Source organism: Quercus lobata, chromosome 1 (genome assembly GCF_001633185.2).
Source record: "Quercus lobata isolate SW786 chromosome 1, ValleyOak3.0 Primary Assembly, whole genome shotgun sequence".
Classification (NCBI taxonomy): Eukaryota; Viridiplantae; Streptophyta; class Magnoliopsida; order Fagales; family Fagaceae; genus Quercus; species Quercus lobata.
Window position 1 is genome coordinate 12261131 of NC_044904.1, and position 16515 is coordinate 12277645.

At 35.0% G+C, this 16515-nt stretch overlaps 2 protein-coding genes across 2 annotated transcripts; both read right to left on the bottom strand.

Annotated features, from left to right (window-relative positions):
- Positions 1-1372: 1372 nt before the first annotated feature.
- LOC115979331 (ferredoxin, root R-B2) lies at positions 1373-4548 on the bottom strand. Its single transcript, XM_031101357.1, has 2 exons — positions 4296-4548; positions 1373-2020 (listed from the first exon to the last, which is right to left on the bottom strand). The coding sequence occupies exon 2, from the start codon at positions 2010-2012 to the stop codon at positions 1548-1550; it is 465 nt and encodes a 154-aa protein (XP_030957217.1). The 5' UTR covers positions 2013-2020; positions 4296-4548; the 3' UTR covers positions 1373-1547.
- Positions 4549-9949: 5401 nt separating this feature from the next.
- Positions 9950-13283, bottom strand: LOC115979342 (60S ribosomal protein L10a-like). Its single transcript, XM_031101365.1, has 6 exons — positions 13189-13283; positions 12920-12970; positions 12051-12270; positions 11262-11427; positions 10600-10805; positions 9950-10295 (listed from the first exon to the last, which is right to left on the bottom strand). Exons 2-6 carry the CDS (start codon positions 12922-12924, stop codon positions 10242-10244), a joined length of 651 nt encoding a protein of 216 aa, XP_030957225.1. The 5' UTR covers positions 12925-12970; positions 13189-13283; the 3' UTR covers positions 9950-10241.
- Between the last annotated feature and the right edge of the window lie 3232 nt (positions 13284-16515).

Sequence of the window (16515 nt, forward strand, 5' to 3'; positions counted from 1 at the left end):
CGGTGTATGGTGTTATATTATTTAAATTTTAAAATAATATTACACTAGATATAATTTTAGATTTGTAATATTAAATCTGAACAAGAAAATTAATCCAAATGGGCATTGGCTATGGCAAGATGTCATCTTCATGTTATGGGCCTCTACATTTATGAAGAACTAGAAAAACAAATTTGTTATGATTATTTGTCTTACTATTTTAAATATTTTAATCAATAAATAAGCAAATTTCATTCAGCAAAACTGTCTCCTAGTAAGGTTTTTACCAAATCCGAAAGAACTGACTTGAGAAATTCATTGCCTCTGGATGTTACTAATTTTACAGGGACAGCTTTTCAATGGTAAAAGATTCACCATTGACCCCTTGCTTTTTAGTGTTCCATGTAGCAAAAAAAATGAGGCCTTCTAAGAAATTATGGAAGCAGACTTCATGGCCCAATCGATTAGATGCTGATTGGGTAGAAAGTCTCTTAAAGGGCAGAAATCTGATTGTACTAAACAATAATCTTATGCCCAACCTATTCTCCATCCCATAGAGCTCATCCTAAGAATCGAAGCACCCTTTCACATATTATTTCTAATCGTTCTATTAGGCCATGAAAAGGTTCTTAATTCTTCTGAATGTGACCTGTGTACTTCTACATGTTATTGCACTCTTTCTGTTTCACATACTAATCTAAACCTCTTCTGCTAAAAAATATTGCACTCTCACAAACCAACTAATTTTCCTAATAGCATGCAAGGGTGTGGAGCAGTTGGTCATGGGACCAACATTCCAGCTGGGATGTCCTGGTTCGACCCACACAACATCCTCACCTCCCTGATACCTGTAGTTTGCAGGCAATTGTAGGCATCGGCGCATCACCATGGAGAGGTTCCATGACATTAAAGAAAAGGAAAATCAGTGTCCTAATTGATATGATATTAGCACCATCTCTAGGACATTAGCATAATACCTTTCACAGGGAATCACCTATCAAACTTACCCAAAGGGACTCTTACCCATATCATGTAACATCGAAAACTGTTGAGAAACAGAGATCAACTAATAAAGGAGCTAGGCGGGCAGGCTCAGCTCTGAACGTCTAAGCTCTATGAATGATTCAACTAAGATAGAAAAAGGTCATCCATTATACTGATTTAAGCGTAGAGCACATATATTACTTTTTCCTGCAAACATTAATACATAATTCAAAAGTTTAGAAGGATGACACTCCCAGCTAGAGGATAATGCAGCCGGTTAAGGCTGTCATTTTTTATGTACACATTTTCTGCTAGATTCAGAACCAGTAGAATTTGGAGAGGAACTCACTACTAAGTTCAGAGAACTAAAGGACTCCCTAATATGAATCATGTGTCATACTAAGAAGACTTAAAAATTGATGTATCCAATGCTATTATAACTAAAATCAAATTAAATGGCATTCCAACAAAGAGATGACAAACACTCAAAGATCCAGAGGTCCAAGGGATACATGAACATCCGGTTATCATAACCATTTTAGACAATAAGATTTTCAAAAACCTATTCTAACAATCACAACCACTCAGTAAAGATCACCTTCCTTGTGTGTGTGAATCACACAGTCTGCAGTTGGGTACGCGACACAAGTCAGCACAAAACCTTCCTTCATTTGATTTTCATCAAGGAATGAACCATCAGATTGGTCTACTGAGCCTGTCACCATCTTCCCAGCACAGGTAGAGCAAGCCCCAGCCCTGCATGAATAAGGCAGCTCAACTCCTGCATTCTCAGCTGAATCTAGGATGTAAGCATCATCAGGGGCCTCAAACTCATTTTCTTCACCATCTGGTCCTACAAGTTTGATCTTGTATACTGCCATTGCAGATACTCTGAAAGAAGGGGATGCTTTCAGGCCAAATGCTTTGGAGATACTCTTTACAGGTCCAAGAGAGGATGGGCATTTGATAATAGCACTGTTGAAACGGTTCTGAGGTGCATTTCTGAACATGCAATGGGAGGGAAGTTTCACAGATGTCATGGTTGACATGTTGGCCCCTGAATCCAACACAATTTCAGCTGGTTTAATTACTAATTGCACACCCAGTACTGGAATTTAACATAATGCCAAAAATGAAATTAAGGTCTATATCATCACCACCATTAAAAACTAAGAAAATGATGTATATAACATCAATCTAGTGAAAGAAATTAACAAGGAAAGAAGTAGCAAATATGAATTGCTTAAGGAATCTGGGATTCATGAAAAAATCCCTATAAATGCATACATAACAAAGGCACAGTGACTAATGCCCTCCATGGACATCTTTTATTTTATTTTTTTATTTTATAAGAACATCTTTTATTTTCTTTATCTGCCTTTCTTCTTGCAATGACCTTCAATGCTTAATCTTTTCCAGGCTACGCAAAGTTTCAAACCTAAGGACTGTCCCTTTACCACAGAAGCCAAGGACAAAGGCCGAAGAGGAGGTACAATGTCACTGATTAAAAGTTCAAACAAAATTTCCAAAACCAGGATCAGGGCATATATTCTTGTTTTCACAATGTTGAGAATGATGACTCCTAATCACATTGTCCTCACACCAGTAAAAGTATTAGATCCGTTTTGTAAGGCACAACTAGAAAAGAAAACCAATTCAAGATACTAAGGAAATCCCCACAGCTAGCACAGCAGCAACATGCGAAAGAGCTAAAATAGGGGGTAGGCCCTTACATTGCATAAGGTAATTAAGTATGAAGGGAAAATTGGGCACAATTACCCATTGTGAGGCAAGTAATAGGAAACTCACAATGTTGATCCCAAGTCCCAACCCCCTATAAGGAAATTAAAAATAGATTAAAGAAAAATATGAAGCATCCATTTCTCCAATGGATGGGCAATCATTGCAAAGAATTCCATAAGGGCGGAAAGGTACCTATCACCCTTCACAATCTAGGAATGTTTTTGCAATCATTCCAAAAGGCAGATGGCTGAGCATCCTTGCAGCTAAGGGGGTTGGATTTTGTATGCCTCTTATAAAAGTTTACAAATAACGGAATAAAAGATCCATTCTGTAACAAAAGGGCAATTGATGTCTGGAGCACTATGAGAAGATGCAAGCTCAAGGCTCTCTGCTCTTCACTCGAGGCTCCATTTTAATAACCGCGCAATAGAAAAAGTATCACTCTATAATTTAATCAAAGTCTATGTGTAGTCTGAAACTAGTCTGTCTGTTGAGTCAAGGTCCCCTCACAATATAGACCCAAATGCACCCTTTTTTTTTCAGGAACAATACAGATAAAACGTAGGTAACCAATGATTAATTGAATATTTACTGATACAGACAGCATAGTACTGTGCATTGCATATAACATCCAAGATTTCTAATTTATGATATTTCTCCATGTTGGCCCAGCACAGAATTGCATGGAGTTTCCAAGTCCAAAAAACTCCAATAGAAAAATGACCCAGATGATACATCTCCACCTGCACCTAACCATAAGTTAACCTCTTGGTAAAGTGATTCACTGGTGGCTATCCTGCAGTAAAATGCAACATATAGAACACCGATAGTTTTTCATTTCCACAGTTTTGACCATATGATGGCCCAGCATAAGCTTGGTTCCACTAGAATTTCCATCAATAAGCAAGTTTGTGTGAAAGGTACAAATACATTGCCTTTAATTCCAACTAATAGCCCATCTCACACTCTGTACTTCATAAATGACAAAGGAGTAAAGACCATAGATTTCAATGTGACTGAAGCACAACTCAAAAAAAAAAAAAAAAAAAAAAAAAAAAAAAAAAAAAAAAAAAAACCAAAAACAAAAACAAAACAAAATACTATGTCAATAAATATAGCGGAAATTTAATACTATAGTTGACAGTTGACACCACCAAACCCCAATACTATAGTTGAGTCTATCATCAGCATAACGATTTCGTGACCAAGTTCCAAACTTTAGATGCAGTGGTGAAATGGGTCTATTTAATATAGTTGGTTTCCCAGAAATGAAAGCAAAAAAATAAAAATCTAAATCATGGGATTTTCATGATTCCGTAAATATAAATAAAGGGATAAATCTAAATCTCAAACAAAAAAAGGACATATTCAAGAAGAAGTGGGAAAACATGTTATCCTAGTCATTTGAATTATAAGCTGAACCAAACACGACCGGACCTCACCCTGAAACCCGATCTCATGAAAATCTCAGAAACAACAAAAACGGAGAGTAGAGTCATCAATGTTTTATCGTATTTTAATTTCAATATAACAAAGTTGAAAACGAAATATTGCAAACAAGATAAGAGAAAGAGAGAGAGAGAGCTTACGGTTTTGGTTTGAGCGGAGAATACGAGGTAGGGCGCAACTTCAAAAGACAAAATGTCAGAGACTCAAAACTATTCAGCACTGTCTCTCTAACTCTAAATCTGATTCAAATATATAAATAATTCAGGGGAGAGAGGGAATGTTCTAGAGTGTTAATAGTGTGACATAGATTTAGTTTGGTGTTTGAGAGTCGAGAAATAAAAGGACGGCTTTTGGCATCTGTGGAAAGCTGGGGGCACCATAATGAGCCACAAACCCCAAAGACCCCTAAATAGTAATTTGTCATTTGCCCAAACCAAACCTACCTAACCTGCCTCCTGTTTTCCCTCCTTTTTGTTTTTTCATCTCCCCTTGTTTTCATTTTTTTCTTTTTTCCTTACGTGGACTGCCTCGTTGGTATTTGGACACATTATAAATACAGACATTGAATTGTTACGTACCACAAATTATTTTATAATTTTTTTTTGTCACAACTCTAACATGACAGACTGTAAATGGTTAATCGTCACTTATATATAAATTCATCATTTTTTTTCACCAATCACACTATGTCATGTCACAATTATGACAAAAAATTGTGAAATATTTTGTAGTCTTAGGATCCATTTGGATACAATTTATTTTTGCTGAAACTAAAAACTAAAAACTGAAAGCATTGTGTTGAAGGTCAAAATTTCACAAGAAAGCCCATTCCATGAAAAGTAAAGAAGGTCTAATTCAAGCAGTAAGAAGAATCAACATTAAGGCCCTATTTATGTTCAAATTTCCAGAAAAAAACCATTAAAAAATCCAGCAAAATCCAATGAAAGAATTGGGTCGGGATATCCAGAGGCTGCCAGAGGCCCAGGATCCTCGAGTAATGCAGCACAGCTAATGTGGGATTGAGACAGCTTAAGAAAGGTACCACGAAATACAAGAAATGAATAACAGATATGTCCTTCTCAAGTACCTAGTGGTGCAGCAAAGAATCAGAAAATATAAAGCAAACATTCATGAACAAAAGAGCTGTACCACAAGGAACCAAGAATGAGAAAACCATAAGTAGAAGCGACTGGAAGGGAACTTTCAACCCAGCAGTAAAAGATTCCAATTATTTGGGAATAATGACAGCAAGGAAAGACAACCAACAGCTAAGTCTAAAAAGTGAGAAATCTTGAAAGAAGATAGATTGAAGGTTAGTTGCCCAATGACGCCCCGGAATGGAAAGTCAACAAGTGACTTTTAGAAAAACAGCACTAAAAGATGAAAACTATGAGAAAAAATAGAAGAGACCAACCCCTGAGCAATTGTCACAGCACGAGCTCTGAGGGGCAAAAGAGAAAAATCACTAATACCTCGGAGCCCTAGAAAACACACTATAAAAGAAAGAGAAAACCCACGTTGAGAGGGTTTTCAGTAGGAAGAATATCATAACAGAGCCATTAGAACTCTGTAAAATTTAAGAAAAATAGAGGAACGTCTCCCGGTATCCCAGAAACAGCCACTATAGCACATACTTTGATTCAAAAGGATTCAAATTTTGCAAATCTTAGAGGCTTGGATAGCCATCAAAGTCTGTAATTTTTGAGCTTATTTGAACCTTGCACCACGTCTTAGTGAGCACATTTGTAATCCATAATTAAGAAAAATAATGAAATATCTCATATTAATTTGAGAATTTCTAACAATTACTTTGCATATTTCTTTATTATATTACCTTCCTTTACTACTTCTTGCTGCTCAATACATATATTCTTACTTGTTAATTTTTCTTTTTACTTAGCCAAAAGCTGAGTCCTTTGCCCAAGCAAAGTCACTCAGACTTGAGTTCCAAATCCCAAGAGCCTTGTGCAAAAACACTAAATCTGTGAGAATTGGGGCCAAGATCCTCGTGGCTGAATCATTCTCATGAAATTCATTTACATATATGTATATGTATTAATATATATATCATAATCTAAGAAACTAACAATGATTTGAAGATATGTGCATTGTATAGTTGTTCTTGTGTAGGACTTATAGAGGTAAAAGGAAAGGACAAAATTTCATTGCATAACAAGCATGGAGAAAGATTGTATAGTGCAAATAATCAGTATTTTGAGTTCTTACAAGCCTAATACTCCCCGAGATGCCACGACAGTACGTCCAGGGTACCAAGTGAAGGAATTCTTTAAAATGTTTATATGATAAAAGATAAGCCTTAAATATTCTATTTTAATCTCTTTCTCATTGTGAATATTATGAATATCTATTTTACTTATTTTGTAATAGTAAAGGGTCATTTTATGATACTAAAACACTTATAATGGTATTTTATTACTTAGGAGGAATCGCATTTTTGCCTTGAGGAGATTTATGTGACTTACGCATAACTTGGTTCGTAATCAACCCCCATTTAGCTACGGTGAACCAAGCCCAGTCAACCAAACTACAACTATTTGGACTAGGATTCTTGGGCCTATGTGCTAAAGAAAAAAAAAAGCATTCTCACAAACTGTAGCAAAATAACTTTTTAATATGTGAATAGTGTCGTAGGACTTGTGAACCATGCATGAACAATGCATGAACAGTGCACTGTCTCCTAAAAGCTGTTGCACGTGAGTGAATTGTCATTTATACATAGACTCACTATTTTTTCTTCACCAATCACACTATGTCACGTCACAATTATGACAAGAAGTTGTGAAATATTTTGTAGTCCTGGGTTCTATTTGGATACAACTTATTTTTGCTGAAACTGAAAATACTGTAACAAAATAATTTTTTAACGTGTAAATAGTACCGTGAGACCCGTGAACAATGCATGAACAATGCGGGAACAATGCATGAACAGTGCACAAATAGTGCATGAACAGTGCACAAATAGTGCATGAACAGTTCATTGTCTCCTAAAAGCTGTTGCACGTGAATGGTTAATCGTCACTTATACATAGACTCACCATTTTTTGCTGCACCAATCACACTATGTCATGTCACAATTATGACAAGAAGTTGTGAAATATTTTATAGTTCTAGGATCTGTTTGGATACAACTTATTTTTACTGAAACTGAAAACTGAAAACACTGTAGCAAAATAATTTTTTAAAGTGTGAATAGTGTCATGGGATCCGTGAACAGTGCATGAACAATGCGTGAATAATACATGAACAGTGTACAAATAGTGCATGAATAGTGCACTGTCTCCTAAAAGTTGTTGCATGTAAGTGGTTAATCGTCACTTATACATAGACTCGCTATTTTTTCTTCACCAATCACACTATGTCATGTCACAATTATGACAAGAAGTTGTGAAATATTTTGTAGTCCTAGGATCCGTTTGGATACAACTTATTTTTGTTGAAATTGAAAATACTGCAGTAAAATAAATTTTTAATGTGTGAATGGAATGCAAACGTGAAACGTAAGAATAAACATGGATCCAAACAAATACCTAGACTTTTTCTGATGAATAATTGTCCAAAGCTCCCTCAACTTTTTTTTATTATTATTTATAAATAAAGGTATTTAGACTTCTTCGAGTATCTAATTAGATCCTCAGGTGTATGCAATCCCCTTGTCCTCCACACACCAAGTAATTATAGGAAAGAATCTCATAAAATGTCCTCAAGATGCTGATAAAAGGTTTCGAACTCAAAATATCAAGGATATCATGAGCCTTTAAGAATCACTTGGCTAACCCCTAAAAGCATCTTAAAGCTCTATGGTAACCTCTTCTTGAAAATTTTAAAGTTTTATTTAATTATTTATAAAATAAGTACATCCAATTTTATTAAGTTATTAAAATTTAATTTAAATAAATATATTGTAACAATGATCGATTAAGAATGGACAACCCACTTTACAATTATTTTACTTAAATGATTACGGACAAGTTGCATTAAATATAATGTGAAATAGTTGTGGTGCAATAATGTCAAAATGACCGCATCTATATAACGAGCTCTTTTTTAGGAGAAATTATAAGGTACTCTTGGTGGACAAACGACATGGTTCATCATTTCACTAAAAGACTCCCACCTATTTAAAATTACTAAGTAAAAAAAAAATATTTAACAAAAACTAACTACTGACTCAGTAATTTTAAGTAAGTATGAGTTTTTTAGTGAAATGATAAATAAATGACATGATCCACCATGATAACCATATAATTTCTCTTTCTTTATAAACAAAGCTAAATAACATACGCTCATTTTTAAGTTGAGTTCTTCACCATTGTGCTAAAATTGGTCAGCACAATTTATAGGACGGATGCCGCCTTTGCGGCTATACAATTCGATTTCTCGTCATTCTACCTTGGCTTTGGTTCTTCTAATCCCACCAAGTTATAGGTTTCTTGATGTGATCTTCAAAATAGTTGAGCTATGATCCAAGGATAATCATATAGAAAACAAGTTGAACAATACTATTATTCATTTAGTTATGAAACAACGGTTCTTTCTATTGGTGGCTGATTCTTGAGCAACGAATAGAAGGTGACAACCATATGTTGGTTTCAGTCTTCAATGGAATGGAAGGTTACCTAACAATCAGAGTACTATGATATGCTAGATTCATATGCATCATAAAATGCATAAGGAGGCATCTGAAGTCTAGTCTAAATTTGGGTAAGTATTCACAATGTAATGATGTAAAGGACTAGAGGTCTCTTTCTTCACCAACAAATATACTTTTTCTTATAAGTCAAAACATCGCAAACTGACCATGTAATACGAATAACAAATTAACAGTAGGTAAGTTGCACTTTCCTTTCTAATTATTTTGCGGCCTATCTAAATATTAAAACTTAAACAATATTCCCTTCAATTATTGCTTGAATTTAACAACAAAAATCAAAATTTTGCGAGATGCCTTATGGAAAACATTCAATATTCCCTTACATTTAGTAAAATTAGATAAAGAGAAATAATATGTCAACAATATTTTCATAACAAATCTAAATCTTAAGTGAAAGGTTGTTATTGTTAGGACACAAAAGTAATTTAAGTAATAGGTTGAAATTTAAACTAATAACAACTAATTCTCTATGATTTTTTGTGTTAGGCAGAAAAAGAAGCTTGAAGCTAGACATCCAATTCAATTAATCCAGGCGAAAAAACGGATCAAAATTGTATCGCCTCACTTTTCTTCCCCCTAATTTTCAGGTTATTTCTTGAGGCCCAATGAAATTATTGTAATTATATTTTTCTGGAAAAGGTTTTCATTTTTTTTCCGTGGGCCTTGCTGTTAAAGTACTCAGAAATAGTGTCTAGACAACACACAGGGATCCAGAGCAACTCCCAGGCGGGACAGGAAATAATATACAGAATATTGGCAAAGAATTCCAAATGGGCTCAACAGATGAGCAGGCCCATCTGTGAACACGGCCGCTTGCATAAAATTGTTTTCTATGAACAGTAACATGTTTTTCTGAAACAACCATGAACAGCGTGGAGTAAGAGGCAAGTGGTAAAAAAAATTGCTCCTAGCCTAGCCTACCGAATTGAGAGGGAAAGAAGACGAGAGTGGAGTGAAGTTGGCCCATAATTAGCTTATTTTTAGCCAATTCTCCTCTACTCCCCCCACTCTCCCCTCCTTTCCCCTCACCCGGCCATTACTGTTCAAGAAAACGAGAAATTTAAGTGATAATTGAACTGCATTAATTCTAGTCCACATTTTCACAGCCTGCCAGACTTCAAGTACATAATTAGAGCAATTTATCATCCACAATTAAATTTTACCATCAATTTCACTCCAGCTGGACGGCAACATATATAAGACCTAATATTCATCAATGTATTATAGGGCAAGTGAAAATGAAAACTTGGTTCAACCCTCGAACAAACATTCCAAAACAATTCTAGGGCCATGACATCTAAGAATTCAGAGAACAGTAAAAAGGTAAAATAGCCAACCAACAAGAAAACTTGACCATTCAAAGCACCCTTATAAGAATTACAGCTCGCCTACAAAATTCCCTTGCCAAAAGATTTTAGTATACGCGCACTGGCCTCCCCATGGTAGTCTTCAGCGACAAGCTCCTCACCTGATTTCCAACAAGAAAATAAAAAACCTCAATCAAACACGATACCAAGATAAAAATGAAGAGACAACAAGATCTTCATAAGAATGAAAGCCAGATGCAGGAAGAAAATCCAGAACAAAACAAATTTCTCAATTGCAAGGATAGTGCCCATAACTAACACAGAAACAGACCTAAGAAAATTTGAAATAGATAGAAAAGAAATCAACAATATAGAACAAAAATACTAATAAAAAAAATTGTGCCTACAAACCATAAAACAAACTTAAACAGGAAGCTGGAATTAGTCTTAAAGTTAATAGCTTACATTTTGCCAGTTCTTCTTCAACAGTGAAACGAGGAAATTAACACTCATTTGAACATTTTGGAAGACCTGCTTCTCTTCCATAGCAACGTTGCCCACTGCAACTCCCATGCAAAGCACCTTTTTCAGTTGGAACTTAACCATAGCCTTTGTCTCATTAACTTTAGAATCAATGGATTCTTGATGTGTGACAAGAGTTGGAAACTTTCCTGCATTATTATAATAAATGGGTATATAAGAAAGAAATATATAATGCATGAAGGACACCCATTACGCCCAATTAAAAAGGCTCTCTACTAACGACTAATATTCAATGCTGCATGCATCTTAAAATATAACTTACAACACTGCAAACAAACCACTCAAGAAAAGTGGCATACATTGATATATACTTATTATTGTTAAATCAATATATAACATTAGAATTAAATACAATTGCTCAGCAAAAGTGACTGGGCAAAAGGATTACACGCTTGTTATAGTTTAAGAAGCCTATATCAGATAATCCATTCAAAAAATGCCAATGACAAAAAGAAATATAAAAAAACATGTTCAGCACAATAAGTCATGTTTGTTCTGATTTCAAATGTACTCCAGAGAAAGCCATGTATCTTGACTAATAAAAAACCACAACAGCAGATGCAATACATTTCTAATACACTTGCCTGCCTTGTTGAGACCAGGGCCCAAAAGACGGGGGATCAGCTTAATGACAGATTCTGATGCCAAAAACGCATGGTATTTTTTGGCAAGTTTCTTGACCAATTTCTTGTTTTTGTTAAGCTTCTTCAATGCTTCAACATCCATATAATCTAAACCCATCTTCTCAGCCTGCAGTACATATCAACAAACAATGTGAAGTGAACAGGACTATAATCTATAACCAAATAAATAGTAAACAACAAAATTAAACTGCAACAGTCACTGAAAGATTAAAATTTGTCGGCATATGCCTCCACAAATAAAACAGGAATTCAGGGGGGAGAATATTTGACTCATCTTTGCTACTATGCTCGACAAAATATATAAAAACATCTTATCTTAAAGTATTGACAAATTATAGTTTTTGCAAGTGCACCAAACCCCATAATCAAGGAAAACCTGGACCATGTAATATTATAAAAGCAATCAATAAATTGATATTTTTTTCAAGGGTTTTATCTAGTGATGTATTCAATAATGAGAATACACCATGATGTATTACACTCTTAACAAATCTGTATGATGAAACATAGAGTCTTGAAATATATCTGCCCTTCCAACTTTTAGGTAGTGAGAATTTTCCTTTAATATACCACCAATTCAAAAGAACATATACATTTAAATCTAGAAGGCATTAGGAATCATAAAAGTTCAAATGATACAAATGGATGTAGCCAGACATATACAAGTTTGACTCAATTACAAATTTAGTTTCATTTCTGTGTCTCAGCAAAGTAGCCCATAATTTTTACCTCTTCAACATGCTGAGCATCACCAAGCATGCAAACCTTCATCTTTGGGCGAGGGATGTGTGGCAATTTAACAGAACCACTGAAACGCTTATCTTTCTGGGGATCATAATTTTTCAATCCAATCTGTAGTTCAATGGTCTCAGTGAAATTTCTCTTCTTATCTCTGGATCCAGCAAAAAGAGTGGAGATAGCCTCTCTTAGAGTGTCACTCTGAAGCTTACTGTAAAAACAAGGATGAAAGGCATCAGCAGAAGAAAAATCAAGAAGCATCACCCGATGACTCTCATTTATCATGACTAAGGAGGAACGAGTTTCAAATAATTAGGGCACATTAATGGAACACTACAGGACGTAAGGACCCAAAAGGTTAAAAAGGTGCCATTTTTCAAATCATAGACAGCATTTTTTAAATCTGCAGCTATCAAATGTGACTACAAGCATCACACCCATTTCATATGAATGTTCCTACCACTAATCATTGGTACTTTTACTTAACAAATGAGATCATAAAAGCGTAAATTGACCTTGGTAAGGGATGGACAAAACATGAATGGCAGAAAAGAGCCTAACCATTCAATCAGAACTTGCCCAACAAAGTTTTTTAACACAACATAAAATGGATTCAACTAGCAATAAAATAGTCTCAATAATCACAATTTCATCCATGTTTTTTTTTCAGAAATAGATTTACAACACATATAGAATATAAAACCTTTAATCATACAATTTTCAGCATTAATCATCCTACAATTTCAATGTTGACCATTTCATAAAATTCTAAAATCAAAACCCAGCTTAACATGTTTCAATTCAAGCAAAAACCAATCAACGAAAAAAATGATAACCCCACAAACTGGCATTTCACATACCTCATCTTTGAAACTCTCTTGTTTCCAAACACCCACTAGCAGATTTTGTACCTGCAAAAGAGAAACTTAAACCATCACACGGAAAGCCCAAAAAAAAAAATATCCACGTACATAATCAAACAAAATATGATCTTTCAAATAAAACAAAATCAATACAAGAAATGAAAATATCAGATTTTACAATTATATTTTCCCGTGTTTTCTCAGGATCGAAGATGGAGAAAACTTGGTTGCAGAGAGAGAGAGAGAGAGAGAGAGAGAGAAAGTACCAGAAGAAAGAGAAGGGAACCCTAGCTAGGGTTTGTGGCGGCTAAAATGAGAGTATATATAGCAAAGCAATGACTGGTGTGAGGCGCTCGCTCTATACTCAGTTATGTGATAAACCCTAAAAGGGTATTTATGTAATAAATTGTTTGGGCTTCGGTGGGCTACATCATTGATAGATGGGCTTGGCCTTAAGGCCTAAGTCAGTCTTGTTTGAATTTCTGATCCAAGTTTTGTTAAAGAGAAAAGCATTTTTTCCTGGCCCACATAAAATTAACCCAAATGAATTGGGCTTTTCAACTCCCCCCAATTAGTGCACAAATTATTAGTTGTGATGTGGTGTTTCAACCTAATAAATAGGAGCGAAGAGCCCTCAAAATTCAAACCTCCCTTTTTTCAGGGTAATTATTGAATTAAAAAAAAAAAAAAAACCCCTAATAATAAGATATACCTTATGGCCTTTGTTTCCGATTGGCATTATTGTTTCTAGGGCTGTGTTTGGTTGCTGTAAAACGTTTTCCAGAAAATACATATTTTCCGGAAATGCTAATTTCCGGAAAAGGAAAATGTTTCCATGTGTTTGGTTGCATTTCAAAAAATTTTCCGGAAAATATTTTCTGGTGTTTGGAAAAGAAGAAGGAAAACACAAATCCAGAAAACACAAGCCACAACCCAGAAAAAAATCATCAACGATCGCGATCAACGTCGCGATCTCGCGATGGCGCGATCTCGCGTTCGCGAGATCGCGATCGACGGCGCAATCTCGCGAAGCGTCAATCGCGGTCGTCGGACTGGAGCTCGGAGTATGCCGACGATCGTCGGACTGACTAGAGCTCGGTCTTCTCCTCTCGCGCGCGCACGCTCTCTCTCTCTCTCTCTCTCTCTCTCTCTGGAAATACTTTGAAGTGAAAATGAGGGGAGAAAATCATTTCCGGGTCAAAGGTGAAAATATTGGTCAACCGAAAGTCATTTTCCGGAAAATATTATTTTCCGTGACAGCCAAATACGTGGGTTTTACGGAAAAGGATTTCTGGAAACGGTTTTCACCCAATTCAAACACAGCCTAGATGGATGGTAATTTTCTCATTTTCGTTTTCTTTTTCTCTTTTCCATTTACAGATGGTATTTTGTTTTTTTTTTTTTTAAATACATATAGGTGCAGTTTGGATAGGGCGTTTGCCCGTCTGCGTTTTTTTTTTTTTTTTTTTTATTCTCCCTAGCCGCAACTGTTGACCCGGTCTGCTGTGAACAGTGCACTTGTGCACTGTTCACGGGTCCCACAAACTCCACTTTTTATCAACTTTTTCATTAAAAATGGGTCCCACAGCACTATTCACACATTTAAAAATTATTTTGCTACAGTGTTTTCAGTTTTCAATTTTCAATTTCAGCAAAATAAGTTCTATCCAAACAGACCCATAGTCCTCATCTCTAGTCCCACATCAACCTCCAATTTTACTAAATTCATAGATAAAGAAAATCAAAATCTACACTTAAGAGGCTACGAACATTTGAGTGTAAGGAATCTAGACGTAAAGCATTTAAGCTTACTACATCTGGTCCTTTTCGTGATAAGTATGGCTAGTGAGTCCGTCGTTAGGTCAAGGGAAGAAGATGATGTACTGTAGCAGAGCACGAAGAAAGTTAAAGAGAGCTATCAAGATGGAGAATCTTTAAGACTATCTTCCCCGAATCGAGGTGGGGAAGGTGGGTCTTACAAAGAAAAATTATTAGGGCTTATCCTCGGTGCATATGAGCACGCTTTTGCTTTTGAGAACGACATGGACACCGAGGTGGAGTTGGATGCTGATGAAGAGGACCTGCCTCCAGGGGAGGTGGTGGTCAGATTGTCTAGAGTGAGGAAAACCTAAATACGTGCTGCCTGGAACAATGCGCTTATTGTTAAGGTTTTCGGCAAAACGATAGGATATCACCATCTAGTCTCAAGTCTAACCAACCTTTGAAAGCTATGGGGCAAGATGGTCTGCATTGCTCTTGGACATGACTTTTTTCTCATCAGATTTGGTGTGTTTCAAGTTTATATGTGGTGTTAAGTTATTTACTTAGGTTAGTTTGTTTATGTGAATCTCCTTATTTTTGTAGGTTCTTACTTTGAGCAAATTAGTAAATGCTTTAAATATATTTACCTTTGCAAATTATTAGAGAGATTAGTAAGCGGCTGATAATTAAGCCAAAACTACATAGCTCCACACCCCAAAGTGTACTTACGTCCAACACATGGTTCAAGCATAATTTTTTATTTACATTTAAATTTATTCACCACTTCACTAGGATGAACTTTTCACTTTCCATTATATTTACATTTGAATTTTAAAGGTACTTCTATAGTCTATGCAAGGTAAGGAAAAGACTACATACTTTTTCTTAGTATCATGCATCTTGAAAATGTTTATTTTGTTAGTGAAAAAATGGGCTTAGATAAGTAGTTGGATAGTTTCAAGGTAAAGTTTAATATGACATATCAAGTCTTATGTCATTATGGAATCATTAGTCTTTCACCGTTGCATAAACCAAAGGTTTTGTCATCCACTATCATGCACATTAAATTAAGCAAGTTTTATTTAGATTGGGAGATGATGAGATATTCTTGAGGTTGGTTTGTATTTTTATAATTAAAATTGTCTTATCAAAGTTAGTGCTAAATTTGATGTCTAAATCTCTTTGATTTTTTTCCCTGTTTAAACTTAGGTTCTTGGGTTCAATTTCTTTAGCTGAAGAAGTATTAAGAGGAAGAATGTGAAACGGAAAACAATCTTGCTTCTCCACCAATTTGCTTCCAAGGAAGGATGATCACACCATTCTCTTTAGCTTGATTTTTTTTTTTTTTTCCAATTACTAGAAATATTTCTCTCCATCATACAAGGAGTTACAGTTTTAGTTGTTTAGAATAGGCTTAAAAGAAAATCTATTTGTAAGACAACACATATTTTTATGGATAGCATTCTTAGTGTTATATACATTTTAAATTTGAAATTCATACCAAGTGTAATTTTTCAAAATTTATAAATTCGATTGCAATAGCTACATACTTATTTAATTAAATTTATTTAAGACAGACTTTTGAAACAAAATGTTTCTCTAAATATTTACCTAAAATTATTTGAATATATTTTCTTTCTCAGATTCTAATTATTTTTATGTACAAAAATTTATTTCATTATTTGTGGACTCTTACAAAATTTTCATTATTCTTATTTTTATTTTGTTGAAAATAGATGTACTGATTTTTTTTTTCTTAAGAACCCAAAAATACATGTACTTATGTAATTCTCGTGCATTTGCACGGGTTTAAAAGCTAGTATTACTAAAAA